Source organism: Onychostoma macrolepis, chromosome 20 (assembly GCF_012432095.1).
Source record: "Onychostoma macrolepis isolate SWU-2019 chromosome 20, ASM1243209v1, whole genome shotgun sequence".
Classification (NCBI taxonomy): Eukaryota; Metazoa; Chordata; class Actinopteri; order Cypriniformes; family Cyprinidae; genus Onychostoma; species Onychostoma macrolepis.
In genome coordinates this window covers 999387-1016037 of record NC_081174.1, presented here as the reverse complement: position 1 = coordinate 1016037, position 16651 = coordinate 999387, and the positions used below count along the sequence as shown (strand labels likewise).

At 46.7% G+C, this 16651-nt stretch overlaps 1 protein-coding gene across 3 annotated transcripts in view; it reads right to left on the bottom strand.

Annotated features, from left to right (window-relative positions):
* The window catches only part of kcnk2b (potassium channel, subfamily K, member 2b), a 56131-nt gene that overhangs the window by 29513 nt on the left and 9967 nt on the right, over nt 1-16651 (bottom strand). For all 3 annotated transcript variants that reach the window (XR_009267615.1, XR_009267616.1, XM_058756191.1), the window contains exons 2-3: nt 15399-15709; nt 10654-10771 (exon numbers count right to left, since the gene is read on the bottom strand). Coding sequence is in view for 1 of the 3 variants with exons in the window: in XM_058756191.1 (XP_058612174.1) it covers nt 10654-10771; nt 15399-15709 (429 nt within the window). In the remaining 2 variants the exon portion in view is untranslated. The remainder of the gene's footprint in view (nt 1-10653; nt 10772-15398; nt 15710-16651) is intronic.

Here is a 16651-nt window from a genome sequence, read left to right as displayed (position 1 = left end):
CCGTTCACGGCTCAATCAAGCCCACCGTTCACGGCTCAATCAAGCCCACCGTTCACGGCTCAATCAAGCCCACCGTTCACGGCTCAATCAAGCCCACCGTTCACGGCTCAATCAAGCCCACCGTTCACGGCTCAATCAAGCCCACCGTTCACGGCTCAATCAAGCCCACCGTTCACGGCTCAATCAAGCCCACCGTTCACGGCTCAATCAAGCCCACCGTTCACGGCTCAATCAAGCCCACCGTTCACGGCTCAATCAAGCCCACCGTTCACGGCTCAATCAAGCCCACCGTTCACGGCTCAATCAAGCCCACCGTTCACGGCTCAATCAAGCCCACCGTTCACGGCTCAATCAAGCCCACCGTTCACGGCTCAATCAAGCCCACCGTTCACGGCTCAATCAAGCCCACCGTTCACGGCTCAATCAAGCCCACCGTTCACGGCTCAATCAAGCCCACCGTTCACGGCTCAATCAAGCCCACCGTTCACGGCTCAATCAAGCCCACCGTTCACGGCTCAATCAAGCCCACCGTTCACGGCTCAATCAAGCCCACCGTTCACGGCTCAATCAAGCCCACCGTTCACGGCTCAATCAAGCCCACCGTTCACGGCTCAATCAAGCCCACCGTTCACGGCTCAATCAAGCCCACCGTTCACGGCTCAATCAAGCCCACCGTTCACGGCTCAATCAAGCCCACCGTTCACGGCTCAATCAAGCCCACCGTTCACGGCTCAATCAAGCCCACCGTTCACGGCTCAATCAAGCCCACCGTTCACGGCTCAATCAAGCCCACCGTTCACGGCTCAATCAAGCCCACCGTTCACGGCTCAATCAAGCCCACCGTTCACGGCTCAATCAAGCCCACCGTTCACGGCTCAATCAAGCCCACCGTTCACGGCTCAATCAAGCCCACCGTTCACGGCTCAATCAAGCCCACCGTTCACGGCTCAATCAAGCCCACCGTTCACGGCTCAATCAAGCCCACCGTTCACGGCTCAATCAAGCCCACCGTTCACGGCTCAATCAAGCCCACCGTTCACGGCTCAATCAAGCCCACCGTTCACGGCTCAATCAAGCCCACCGTTCACGGCTCAATCAAGCCCACCGTTCACGGCTCAATCAAGCCCACCGTTCACGGCTCAATCAAGCCCACCGTTCACGGCTCAATCAAGCCCACCGTTCACGGCTCAATCAAGCCCACCGTTCACGGCTCAATCAAGCCCACCGTTCACGGCTCAATCAAGCCCACCGTTCACGGCTCAATCAAGCCCACCGTTCACGGCTCAATCAAGCCCACCGTTCACGGCTCAATCAAGCCCACCGTTCACGGCTCAATCAAGCCCACCGTTCACGGCTCAATCAAGCCCACCGTTCACGGCTCAATCAAGCCCACCGTTCACGGCTCAATCAAGCCCACCGTTCACGGCTCAATCAAGCCCACCGTTCACGGCTCAATCAAGCCCACCGTTCACGGCTCAATCAAGCCCACCGTTCACGGCTCAATCAAGCCCACCGTTCACGGCTCAATCAAGCCCACCGTTCACGGCTCAATCAAGCCCACCGTTCACGGCTCAATCAAGCCCACCGTTCACGGCTCAATCAAGCCCACCGTTCACGGCTCAATCAAGCCCACCGTTCACGGCTCAATCAAGCCCACCGTTCACGGCTCAATCAAGCCCACCGTTCACGGCTCAATCAAGCCCACCGTTCACGGCTCAATCAAGCCCACCGTTCACGGCTCAATCAAGCCCACCGTTCACGGCTCAATCAAGCCCACCGTTCACGGCTCAATCAAGCCCACCGTTCACGGCTCAATCAAGCCCACCGTTCACGGCTCAATCAAGCCCACCGTTCACGGCTCAATCAAGCCCACCGTTCACGGCTCAATCAAGCCCACCGTTCACGGCTCAATCAAGCCCACCGTTCACGGCTCAATCAAGCCCACCGTTCACGGCTCAATCAAGCCCACCGTTCACGGCTCAATCAAGCCCACCGTTCACGGCTCAATCAAGCCCACCGTTCACGGCTCAATCAAGCCCACCGTTCACGGCTCAATCAAGCCCACCGTTCACGGCTCAATCAAGCCCACCGTTCACGGCTCAATCAAGCCCACCGTTCACGGCTCAATCAAGCCCACCGTTCACGGCTCAATCAAGCCCACCGTTCACGGCTCAATCAAGCCCACCGTTCACGGCTCAATCAAGCCCACCGTTCACGGCTCAATCAAGCCCACCGTTCACGGCTCAATCAAGCCCACCGTTCACGGCTCAATCAAGCCCACCGTTCACGGCTCAATCAAGCCCACCGTTCACGGCTCAATCAAGCCCACCGTTCACGGCTCAATCAAGCCCACCGTTCACGGCTCAATCAAGCCCACCGTTCACGGCTCAATCAAGCCCACCGTTCACGGCTCAATCAAGCCCACCGTTCACGGCTCAATCAAGCCCACCGTTCACGGCTCAATCAAGCCCACCGTTCACGGCTCAATCAAGCCCACCGTTCACGGCTCAATCAAGCCCACCGTTCACGGCTCAATCAAGCCCACCGTTCACGGCTCAATCAAGCCCACCGTTCACGGCTCAATCAAGCCCACCGTTCACGGCTCAATCAAGCCCACCGTTCACGGCTCAATCAAGCCCACCGTTCACGGCTCAATCAAGCCCACCGTTCACGGCTCAATCAAGCCCACCGTTCACGGCTCAATCAAGCCCACCGTTCACGGCTCAATCAAGCCCACCGTTCACGGCTCAATCAAGCCCACCGTTCACGGCTCAATCAAGCCCACCGTTCACGGCTCAATCAAGCCCACCGTTCACGGCTCAATCAAGCCCACCGTTCACGGCTCAATCAAGCCCACCGTTCACGGCTCAATCAAGCCCACCGTTCACGGCTCAATCAAGCCCACCGTTCACGGCTCAATCAAGCCCACCGTTCACGGCTCAATCAAGCCCACCGTTCACGGCTCAATCAAGCCCACCGTTCACGGCTCAATCAAGCCCACCGTTCACGGCTCAATCAAGCCCACCGTTCACGGCTCAATCAAGCCCACCGTTCACGGCTCAATCAAGGCCGCCGCTCGCGGTTCACTCAAGCCCACCGTTCACGGCTCAATCAAGCCCACCGTTCACGGCTCAATCAAGCCCACCGTTCACGGCTCAATCAAGCCCACCGTTCACGGCTCAATCAAGCCCACCGTTCACGGCTCAATCAAGCCCACCGTCCATGGGAAATCCAGGCCGCCGCCCACGGCTCACTCAAACCTGCTGCCGTTCGCGAACAACGCAAGCCCACCGCCATTCGTGGCTCACCCAAGACCGCCGCCTGTGGCTCACCCAAGACCGCCGCCTGTGGCTCACCCAAGCCCGCCGGCGTCAGCAGCTCTCTCAAGGCCACCGTTCGTGGGGAATTGCAGCCTGCTGTCCGCTGGGAAATCATGGCCACCATCTGCGGCTCACCCAAGCCCGCCGGCGTCAGCAGCTCTCTCAAGGCCACCGTTCGTGGGAATTGCAGCCTGCTGTCCGCTGGGAAATCATGGCCACCATCTGCGGCTCACCCAAGCCCGCCATCCGCGAGGAGATCCAGGCCGCTGTTCGAGGCCAACGCAAGGCCTCTGCCATTCGCGGCTCACTCAAGGCCGCCGCTCGCGGTTCACTCAAGCCCACCGTCCATGGGAAATCCAGGCCGCCGCCCACGGCTCACTCAAACCTGCTGCCGTTCGCGAACAACGCAAGCCCACCGCCATTCGTGGCTCACCCAAGCCCGCCGGCGTCAGCAGCTCTCTCAAGGCCACCGTTCGTGGGGAATTGCAGCCTGCTGTCCGCGGGGAAATCATGGCCACCATCTGCGGCTCACCCAAGCCCGCCATCCGCGAGGAGATCCAGGCCGCTGTTCGAGGCCAACGCAAGGCCTCTGCCATTCGCGGCTCACTCAAGGCCGCCGCTCGCGGTTCACTCAAGCCCACCGTTCACGGCTCAATCAAGCCCACCGTCCATGGGAAATCCAGGCCGCCGTCCACGGCTCACTCAAACCTGCTGCCGTTCGCGAACAACGCAAGCCCACCGCCATTCGTGGCTCACCCAAGACCGCCGTCTGTGGCTCACCCAAGCCCGCCATCCGCGAGGAGATCCAGGCCGCTGTTCGAGGCCAACGCAAGGCCTCTGCCATTCGCGGCTCACTCAAGCCTGCCGTGACGGGCGCACATGTGTCCCTGGGATTACTGGTGGCATATGAGGGTATGAGTTAGAGCCCAGCTCCAGAGCTCGCTCCTCAACAGCGTCCTCCAGTGCCTGCTCTTCCAGGGCCCGTTCCAGTGCCTGTGCCTCCAGAGCACCCTCAAGTACCCACCATGGTCGCCCGAGCTCCCTGCGTCGCTATGGAGGCCTCCCGTGTCTCCATCCTGGACCAGCCTCTAGGGCGCCCACCGGTGGATATGTTATGGCGTGGGACACGCCTATCGGGAGGGGGGGATAATGTCAGGGTTCTGGACTCTTTTTCTGTTTTTCCCCTGTCCCCTGAGTTTCCTTATTTGGTTATTTTCCTGTTCTTGTTAAGTTTTAGTTCTCTTTGATTACGTTCTACGTGTTTAAGTCCTGAGTTCTCCCTCAGTCTTGGTCCGTTCACTCGTCCATTTACGTTGTTTCCATTTAATTCATTAAAATGAAGAAAAAGTACTTACCCCAAGTCTCCTACTTCCTTCACCCCCCACACAACCCGTGACAGATGAATGGACCACTTTGCAGAAGGATGGCTGCAGCTGAGGACGCGCTGTGGGGTTTGCGGCAGGCTGGTCGGAGGTTGGAACGGTATGTGGAGGATTTCATCAAGCAATTGATCTTGTCCTTTTTCATCCTGCTCCCGCTGGTAGGCACCGCATCTCTCCAGCTCACTCCACGCCGAGAACCTCCACATACCACCCCAACGGCTCGGACCTCCTGCCCAAATCCAAACACCCCCTTCTCCTCAGAAGCTTCGCCAGCGTCCTCAGCCCCGAGTTGCCATCCGCTGCTCATTCAAGCCTGCCGTTTATGGGGAAATCCAGGCCGCCATTTGCGGCAAAGTCAAGGCCGCCGTTCGCGGTTCACTCAAGCCCCCGTTCACGGCTCAATCAAGCCCACCGTTCACGGCTCAATCAAGCCCACCGTTCACGGCTCAATCAAGCCCACCGTTCACGGCTCAATCAAGCCCACCGTTCACGGCTCAATCAAGCCCACCGTTCACGGCTCAATCAAGCCCACCGTTCACGGCTCAATCAAGCCCACCGTCCATGGGAAATCCAGGCCGCCGCCCACGGCTCACTCAAACCTGCTGCCGTTCGCGAACAACGCAAGCCCACCGCCATTCGTGGCTCACCCAAGACCGTCGTCTGTGGCTCACCCAAGCCCGCCGGCGTCAGCAGCTCTCTCAAGGCCACCGTTCGTGGGGAATTGCAGCCTGCTGTCCGCTGGGAAATCATGGCCACCATCTGCGGCTCACCCAAGCCCGCCGGCGTCAGCAGCTCTCTCAAGGCCACCGTTCGTGGGAATTGCAGCCTGCTGTCCGCTGGGAAATCATGGCCACCATCTGCGGCTCACCCAAGCCCGCCATCCGCGAGGAGATCCAGGCCGCTGTTCGAGGCCAACGCAAGGCCTCTGCCATTCGCGGCTCACTCAAGGCCGCCGCTCGCGGTTCACTCAAGCCCACCGTCCATGGGAAATCCAGGCCGCCGCCCACGGCTCACTCAAACCTGCTGCCGTTCGCGAACAACGCAAGCCCACCGCCATTCGTGGCTCACCCAAGCCCGCCGGCGTCAGCAGCTCTCTCAAGGCCACCGTTCGTGGGGAATTGCAGCCTGCTGTCCGCTGGGAAATCATGGCCACCATCTGCGGCTCACCCAAGCCCGCCATCCGCGAGGAGATCCAGGCCGCTGTTCGAGGCCAACGCAAGGCCTCTGCCATTCGCGGCTCACTCAAGGCCGCCGCCCGCGGTTCACTCAAGCCCACCGTTCACGGCTCAATCAAGCCCACCGTCCATGGGAAATCCAGGCCGCCGTCCACGGCTCACTCAAACCTGCTGCCGTTCGCGAACAACGCAAGCCCTCCGCCATTCGTGGCTCACCCAAGACCGCCGCCTGTGGCTCACCCAAGCCCGCCGGCGTCAGCAGCTCTCTCAAGGCCACCGTTCGTGGGGAATTGCAGCCTGCTGTCCGCTGGGAAATCATGGCCACCATCTGCGGCTCACCCAAGCCCGCCGGCGTCAGCGGCTCTCTCAAGGCCACCGTTCGTGGGGAATTGCAGCCTGCTGTCCGCTGGGAAATCATGGCCACCATCTGCGGCTCACCCAAGCCCGCCATCCGCGAGGAGATCCAGGCCGCTGTTCGAGGCCAACGCAAGGCCTCTGCCATTCGCGGCTCACTCAAGGCCGCCGTTCGCGGTTCACTCAAGCCCCCCGTTCACGGCTCAATCAAGCCCACCGTCCATGGGGAAATCCAGGCCGCCGTCCACGGCTCACTCAAACCTGCTGCCGTTCGCGAACAACGCAAGCCCTCCGTCATTCGTGGCTCACCCAAGACCGTCGTCTGTGGCTCACCCAAGCCCGCCGGCGTCAGCAGCTCTCTCAAGGCCACCGTTCGTGGGGAATTGCAGCCCGCTGTCCGCGGGGAAATCATGGCCACCATCTGCGGCTCACCCAAGCCCGCCATCCGCGAGGAGATCCAGGCCGCTGTTCGAGGCCAACGCAAGGCCTCTGCCGTTCGCGGCTCACTCAAGCCTGCCGTGACGGGCGCACATGTGTCCCTGGGATTACTGGTGGCATATGAGGGTATGAGTTAGAGCCCAGCTCCAGAGCTCGCTCCTCAACAGCGTCCTCCAGTGCCTGTTCTTCCAGGGCCCGTTCCAGTGCCTGTGCCTCCAGAGCACCCTCAAGTACCCACAATGGTCGCCCGAGCTCCCTGTGTCGCTATGGAGGCCTCCCGTGTCTCCATCCTGGACCAACCTCTAGGGCGCCCACTGGTGGATATGTTATGGCGTGGGATGCGCCTATCGGGAGGGGGGATAATGTCAGGGTTCTGGACTCTTTGTTCTTTGTTTTTCCCCTGTCCTTCCTGAGTTTCCTTATTTGGTTATTTTCCTGTTCTTGTTAAGTTGATTGATTATTCCAAGCACCTGTTTTAGTTCTCCTTGATTACGTTCTATGTGTTTATAAGTCCTGAGTTCTCCCTGAGTCTTGGTCCGTTATGTTGTGTTTCCATTTGATTTATTAAAACGAAGAAAAAGTACTTACCCCAAGTCACCTGCATCCTTCCCGCCACACAACCTGTGACACCCACTTTGTGATTTTAATCCCATACAAATTTGCCAAATCTGTGTTTTTCTCACACAACCTCTGTAAAAATTCCAGAGCCAAATTATCAGGAACAACATACAAAACTAGCAAAGTTTAATCGCAACATATAATAATTGCAGTTAATAGTGTTCACCGTCTGTTTGATTACATGCAATTTGTAACTAACTGAATGATGTTTACTGTACATTTATGTCATAGTCACCACAAATAACCTACTCCTAAATGTAATGTAGAAACTTACAATTTTCTGTAAAGCTGCTTTGCAACGATCTGTGTCGTGAAAAGCGCTATTCAAATAAACTTGAATTGAATTGAATTGAATTACCTACTGTTTTTCGGCAAAAACTCAATGGTCCTCAACTCAATGGTCAATGGTCCTCTGAGAAATCTAATCCCGTCCGAATGCAAATGTCTGTGATTGCTGATATTGTATAATCCCAGTGCTTCTCCTCATGTGTTTTTTGGCCTACCTGAGCTACCATTTGCGCAACAGTCTTCCGCATGCTGCACCTTTCACTATGGATGGTATCCGATGAAAAAAATTAATTAGAAAATTAATAAGGAGATAAAAATCATGGAAAATGCTAAGATTGGCCGTTTTAACATCAGCATCAATTAAGATACTTGTCTAGATTTTACTACTCACCTACATGGGTTTATTTTTATCAGCCACTTCTATAAATTCATGTGAAGTCTATTTAAATTATGTTTTACTAAATTATACAAATACATATTTCATTAGACATATACGCCGTATGTGACGCATGCAACCATCCACCCACACACCTCTGTAATAAAAACGGAGATGTTAGTCCCATCCAAATTTGTACAAGAAATTGCAGAAGTCGGGTGATAAGAATTGAAACTAACCGAAATGAGCTAAAGAAGGTCATCATATAACATTAGGCACAAAAACACACAAATCTCATCACTAAAAGCACTTGAAGAAGAAGAGAGAGGTGCAGCAAGGACTAAAGGGGTCCAGAGGATAACAGCATTCTTTTCCAAGAAAGGTGAGTGCTTTAAGCTACACTGCAAAACCCAACAAGTTAGGGTAACTCAAACCGTTTGAGTAAACCGATTCCTCTTGGCTTAAACTATGTAAGTTTTAAAACTTGCAGTTAAGTAATTAATTGATTAATTAAGTGCTAATTGAGCATTAGTGGTGAACACCTGCTGTTAACAAACAGAATCACTGAAGAAAAGAGAAACACAAGAACTACTACAACTGACTTCAGCCATAGCCTTAGATGAAATCAACTGAAATAAAATACATTAAATCTCTCAAAATCTGATTAAACAACCCCACAAACAGCATCACCAGCTCCACTTATTAATAACCAGACTGACTTTATTTCTGTCAGACATCTACAGATCTTATTGAGAATTAACTAAGGTTTAGATGTTGTTTTATTGTTTCATTTGAAGTAACCATGTTAGAGATCAGTGTCTGCTTTAGTTGGGCTCTTGACCCTTGACTTCTATGTTAGTTGTTTTTTTGTTTGTTTTCTCTTTTGTTCTGGTTGTTGTAACCATGTGTTCCTCGGACATATTTGTTACAACTCAAAAGCCCAGAGGAAATGATTGGTAGTTGGTTGTTATATATTTATAATGACAATCTGTAAGTGAGCTGATCTCATTGAGAGTGAACGTAGACTCATTGTGTGTCTAGTCTCTGATTAATGGATGCTGTATTGATTATAGTAAAAGTGGTTCTGTGACAGTCAGTTAATAGAAAGGACTTTGTGGAGTTTGTCCACATAAGGTTTTAATCTATGGCAGAAGTTAGACTCACACAGACATCAAGAATCAGCTTGTGAACCTCAAAAATGGTGACTATTAAAAAAACAAAAAAACAAATCATGCAGCAATGCATGCTGGGAGCCATGGATGAGTTTTGTACTATACTAGTACCCAGCATGCATTGCAGCATGAATTTTTATTTATTTATTTTTTTTAAATGGTCACCATTGTTGAGGTTCATAAGCTAATTCTTAATGTCTGTGTGAGTCTGATTGCTACAATAGATTAAAACTTTTTGTGGACAAACTGTTTGGAAAGTCCTTTCTATTAACTGACTGTCACAGAACCAGTGGCTCTTAGAACCACTTTTACTATAATCAATACAAGATTCATTTAATCAGAGACTAGACACACAATTAGTCTACGTTCACTCTCAATGAGATCAGTTCACTTACAGATGATTGTCGTAATAAATATATAACAACCAACTACTGATCATTTCCTCTGGGCTTTTGAGTTGTAACAAATATGTTTGAAAAACACATGGTTACAACAGCCAGAGAAAAAGAGAGAGAAAAAAAACTACTAACACAGAAGTCAAGGGTCAAGAGCCCAACTAAAGCAGACACTGATCTCTAACATGGTTACTTCAATTGAAACAATAAATCAACATCTAAACCTTAGTTAATTCTCAATAAGATCTTCTGTAGATGTCTGACAGAAATAAAGTCAGTCTGGTTATTAATAAGTGGAGCTGGTGATGCTGTTTGTGGGGTTGTTTAATCAGATCTTGAGATTTAATGTATTTTATTTCAGTTGATTTCATCTAAGCATGTGTCTAAAGTCAGTTGTTCTTGTGTTTCTCTTTTCTTCAGTGATTCTGTTTGTTAACAGCAGGTGATCATCACTAATGCTCAATCAGCACTTAATTAATCACTTCATTACTTAACTGCAATGTATATCTTATTTTAGTGAACTCAACTTTACTAGAACGGTTTGAGTTACCGTGACTTGTTGGGCATATATCTTATTTAGTGAACTCAACTGAAATAAGTTCAGAGTACTCATAACTATTAGTTTTTAAAAACTTAAATGTTTTCTCAAACGGTTTGAGTTAACCTAACTTGTCAGGTTTTCAAGGCAATCGGTTTACTCAAACGGTTTGAGTTAACCTAACTGTTGGGTTTTACAGTGTATATAAAGTGTATGTTTAATTGCCTTGCATGCGCTAAGCCATCTGTTAGCTGCTCTACCGCTGTGGGCAATAAACATTCAATTTCTCTGACAAAAATTTATTATTTTTAACTGTTAATGCTTTTGAGCAGACTCAGCTCCATCTGTCAGCTTGCATCAACTGCTTGACTTCATTACAGTGTTCTTAAAAAAATCCACAAACTGACTTCAGATTGAAGCCTGGTTGAAGATTGGTTTACTCTGGCAGTTTTAACATACATGTTGAGTACAATCACTGTTCTTATGAGCCTTAAACAGAAACAATGCATAAAGTCAAAAAAAGATGCCAAGTAGTAGATAGTGTGATAGCTCACTAAGTATTCAACTGCATGTATGTTTGTGTGTGTCCTTTACTACCTATGGTTGTAATAACTGTTCCAGCGAAGAAGAAGGAGTTGCTGAGATCCCATAAACTGCTCTGATTAGATGAGTTTCCTGAAGGGTTCACTCCTGCTCGTAACGCTGACACCACTTGCTGTGATAAGAGAAAAAGGTTTCTATTAGTACACATATTCCAAAAATATTCATATGTTCACACACATTTCAAAGTTATACTGTTTCTGCCTCAGTGTATGACATATTAAAATATTTAATGATTAACAGCCTAGCAGCATCAATTGAAATTACAAAAATAATGACCGTTTCTAAGCAGATTTCAGAAAAACCTCCCTATCCGTCATTGGTTGGCCAGACAGGTAGTCCCACCCCTTATTTCATGCAACTGACTGAGCAGGAAATTTCACATTTCACATTTTCAAGAAGTTAACTGCAGTACTGTATTTCAACAAATATTTAATGTATATATATATATATATATATATATATATATGAAAATATTATATAAAATAATTCTTTGGTGAATGTGTATTCATTTTGTGATAAAATTACTTGAGGAACACATGTCTGGAGCTTCAGCATGTCCACACATTTAAAATGCAAACTCACATTTTTTTCTAAATAAAATGGTTGTGACCCATAATAAGCTATCTGCATAAAATATCAAAATATTCCACTAATATGCACACTGAAGTTCTGCCATGTGTGAGACATGCAATTTACCCCATCAATATTCAGGTGTCTCTATTCTATACAGATCTTAGATACAGATCTCTATTCTTACACCTATCTCCTGTAATCAGCCTGCATCAATCACTCCACCAGCACCATGGAAAGTAAATCCTCTTGCAGTCTATGCTAAAGTCTATGTGTAAGTCTATGTGTAAAAAAAACAACAACTAAGTATACTTTTGTGATTGGGCCGTTAGGTACAGTACACTGCTGGATGATGGAGATGATCAAGGCCATGGAGAGCTCCATTGTAACACATGTGATCTATTATCTGAAAGGCAAAGAGCCTCAGCTGCGCTGTTTCAAGTAGCAATCAGCAGCACAGTTAAGCAAGGACTGAAATGTCTGTGAGGTGTGTGTGTGTGTGTGTGTGTGACTAGAACAAGAATAGATCTGTGAGCTTTCTTAGACTCGAAGGGAAAGAAGACTTAAACCCAAGCGCTGTATAAAGGAAACACCTAAAGACATAAATGACTTAGCTTATCTCCTTTCCTTGCACACTGATGTCTGAAGTCAAGTCAAGTCGAGTCACCTTTATTTATATAGCACTTTTAACAATACAGATTGTGTCAAAGCAACTTTCCAAAATCAAAATAGGAAAATAGTGTCAATAATGTAAAATGACAAGATTAAACACTCAATTTTCAGTTAAAGGCATTTCATTATTGAATTCAATGATGTCATTGTCCAGCTCAGTTTAGTTTAAATAGTATCTGTGCAATCATGTAGATGATATCGCTCGAAAATAAGTGCCCCCAACTAAGTAAGCCAGAGACGACAGCGGCAAGGAACCAAAACTCCATCGGTGACAGAATGGAGAAAAAAACCTTGGGAGAAACCAGGCTCAGTTGGGGGGCCAGTTCTCCTCTGACCAGAGTCCAGTGAAGTCCAGTGAAAACAAAGCTCCAAACAAAGCCACAGTAGAATTACCTGTTGCATCTGTCTGAGCAACAATTGACTAAACATTTTTTATTTTAAGCACAAAAATATGAATATTATACTAAACACCCACAGACTGGTTTAAGCAAGTACAATCACCACTGAAATGGTATTGCTGCTTCCTCTAAAATACTGTACTCCGAATCGACCCACAAGAACCGCGCCATGCAAATTACATTCAGCACAGACAAAAGAGGGAAAGGCCACAATGTCACATAAAGTGTCACTCTGATGAAGATAATGTGGGCAAAGGTTAAAAATGAAGACGAGGGACCTGTTCTTAGGAGCAACTGTGGAAGCAACCACACATTTCCACTTTACATTTCCAGTAATTGCTGTCCCTGAATGTGATTGTTGTAGGCATGTTATGATATGAAATATTTCATAACATGATATTTTTATTTTGGTATATGGTGTCTTTTCTGATCTTTACAAAAAGAAATTGAAAAACAGGTTGCAAATTTCAGTGTTGTCCTCTTAATAAAGGTTTAATAACTGTTTTTCAGTGGCACTAAATACACTCTCTGAAGGAACACCTCTTTTAGGAATGCAGAGAAACCTCTGAGCCATAGCAGCAAGATGAGGTAGTTCTTCAGGGTGCTGCTGCCTTCATCCTTCTCTTTTCTCTGGTGCCTTGTGGAGGTGATTTTCTTGAGCAGGGTGGCCAAGTTTTGTCACTGCCTTTCAGAGGATGGATAGTGCTGATTTGCTCGGCATGGACAGCTCTCTCCTTCAGTCTTGCCATCTATGTCAATTTTGAGGCTTCCCCAATTCATCAGTTGACCGTGGCCTCAAAGTCATCAGAAAAGCACTGTCTTCATTTTTCATGTCAACAATGTCTAAGAGCATGGTACCTAGCACCGGCATCATGCTGACAGTCTTACTCTGCTCTCTGAAGCCAAAGCATCTGTAAAAAATTATTTCAGGGATATTTTTGGTGATTTTGTTAATGTTCCTCCTGCAACATGTTTTCAAAAAATGACTGAAGTTTCCAATCTTTGAGGTAGTGAATTATGAAGCTTATGCACGGACCAATGCCTTCACTGCTGGTCCATAGGTCAGTGGTTGCTGCATACCATTTTCCTTAAGCCACACGCTTTTAGACTTTTAGATTGTTATGTTTGGTATCTCTGTCTTTGACCACTTCTGTGTGGAAAATTTGTAAAGTGGAACTGTAGTTTCCATCAGTTTTTGAAATTCTGGTTTTGCTACTGTGTGAATGGGTATCATGTCCTTAGCAATGCAATTTACTATGGCCTGACTGATTTCTTCGGCTCAGTTAGATTAGGGTTCATATGCAGCCTGATGCTGCAATGCTTCTTTGATCATTGGCTGATCACTGACTTCAGTGGCCGCTCTGTAAAACAGGAAAAAATAAAAATAAACACAAAAATCCATGCCTCTGAAAATGTAAGCAAAAGAACAGAAGATGCTTTTCAGACAATTAGAATTCATTGCTGCTGTACAATAATCAACACAATAAATACACAGCCAAATACACATTAGATATATGTCTTGATATTTAAGGTGTCATTACTGACATTACTTAATTACAGATTATTACCCAAATAATTGTTTTTATCAGTACAACAGCAGTATTGTATTGCATTTTTTCCTGGATAGTATAGATATAATATAGCATTACCTACATATTTAAAAACATGTACAATTGTGTTGTGTTCCATCTTGAACTTGATATTGATATCATTACTCTGCTACACTGCCATTATTAATTACACAACTTAGTATTAGCTGATTAACAGTATTTTTAATACAAAATGCAAACTTTAGCTTAGCACTACTGTACATGCAAATCAAGCTGCAGATTCCATGCACATTCCACTTTATTTTAGCGTCTTAGTTGTCTTTCAGTGAATTGTTTCTAAGAGCCACGTCTATTTGGTATTCAAAAATGTGAAGAAAAAAAAAAAAGAAGTACAGCATCATAACTTACCTTTATCTTCCTGATTTGTACTGGATGATTGTTGTGAAGACCGTCATTTGGATGAGACGTTAAACCGAGGTCCTGAGTCTCTGTGGTCACTAAAAAATCCCATGGCACTTCTCGTAAAGAGTAGGGGTATAACCTGGCCAAATTCCCTCCACTGGCCCATGTCAATCATGGTCTCCTAATAATCTCCATGCTTTGAATTGGATCTGTCTCTCTCCTTTCCACCTGTAGCTGGTGTGTGGTGAGCGCACTGGTGCTGGTGTACTGTAGCTGGATGCTACACACTGGTGGTGGTTGAGGAGAGACCCCCTCTTATGATTGTAAAGCGTATTTTATTTAATTTCAAGTTTAGCAAAAAAGTCTGAAGTTATCCTTTGTTTCGGTGCCACTTTCTATCCATTTACATACCATTTACATTTAGTCTTTTAGCAGACGCTTTTATCCAAAGCAACTTACAAATGAGGACAATAGAAGTAATCAAAACCAACAAAAGAGCAACAGCACGCAAGTGCTATGTCTTTCCACGTGTCTTACACAAATCTCCAACTCTACCATTTTAGAAGAGGGAAAAAAGCTTCAGCTGTGTTCCTGCTTCCACCATACTTCTCCATGTGTGCATATGTGCCTCGTTTACAAAGCAGACACACACGGTGTTGTTAACCATTTTAAAAATTCTCCTCCCATCAAAATACCAGCTCTTATTTTAATCAACAAAGCTTCATTCACACGCTTGTAGCATTGACAGTTTCCTTGATTGTAATGGAAGCAATTTAGTATGATTGACTGTGAGACTGGTTTGACAGAAGGCAAAATTTTAATGTTTGGGTCTATAACAGAAGGCAAATCTTCTCCAGTGAAAAAGTGTTTTCTTTCTTTCTTTCGTTTCCCGTAAACCTTTGGTTTACAATGCTTTTGGGAAACGCATCCCAGGATCAGACAGGCCAATAAATATTATTTTCATCAATAAAAATAAATCAAATGTTCTTATTTTAAAGATGAAAATAATAAGTAAAATGAGCCCAGCATCAAGTCAGAATAACCTGACATTCCGGACAGATAAATAAGAAACCTAAAATGTGTAACCCAAGTAGCCCAACATGTGTTTTGTCCAATATTTGGTTTGTGTGCATGTAAGCTGTTTCACCTTCACTAAGTTTTCCAGGTCTGATGAGTTGACACATGGATGCTGCTCAAGGAATTCCAGTTTTTCTACCAGGATGGCCAGTTTCTGGGATGTCTCATGAGGCTGTTCCAGCTCTTTAAACACAGTTGCTCCGATAATCAAGTACAGCACCACCAGCAGGAAGACGCTCAGCACTGTTTTCCAGCGCATAACAGTCACACGAGGCTCAAAGTCATCTGGAGACTTCAGCAGTACAGGCTGAGCTGAGAACGACAGGCGTGGTTTGGAGTTGTGAGTGGCTGTTTTAGGATCAAGGAGGTCAGGAGCAGCCACTAACACACAGAAGAAAGAAAGAAAGAAAGAAAGAAAGCATAATATATGATTATACACTCATTCACATCAGTAGTCCAGCAGTAATTGTAAACTGATTGCACAGAATAAAACTGTAATGTCAAACTGAATGAATGCTCTAACTGCATTGCTTATATTTGACTGTGTTAAACAAATGTAATTAATCGTAACCTTTACTTTATGCGTTTATAAAATACTTGTACCCAAAGCTGTTAGTTTTATGTACCATTCATAGTACAGTTCATGCATTTTCATAAATCAAACCTATGACCTTGGCAGTCATACTTCTACTACAGAAACACTTGTTTGAGTTGCAGAAACTACTTTTCCATATGAAAAAAAAAGATAATAATAATAAAATAACTAAAAAAAAAAAAAAAAAAGTCTGTTAACCCTAAAAAGGGCAAAACCATAAAGAGACATCAGAAAATTAATTTATTGCTATATTCCTCCTTCTTTCCTTCACATAAGTGCACATTTCCCAATCTCTAAACCTCTGATTTAGTTATCTTTCTATACATTCAAGATTTGTTCAGTAAATCGCACATACAAATGCAACCCCTGTGATCTAAAATCCTATGCCTTTTTTAAATTTTTTTATTTTTATTTTTTACAAAGAAACATTCCCTTTAAACAGGTAGGCTCTTACTGTCAGATTTGAGGTAAGGGATGAGGTGAGGACTAATGCACGGAGCACAGAGCCTTTTTATTACATTTCAAAAAAGAAATAAAAACTACCCCGAAGAAATGGGGCAGGACACCGAACACAAGGGTATTAAAGACAACAAATTATCACAGGACTGAAAACACAAGTAAAGGATAAATAGGAAAGCAAACAGTGAAGATAGCAAAGGAGGACAGGTGGACAAATTATTCAATGATCAGGTAACAAGTGTTCAACAATAGAGAGAAGAACACATTGC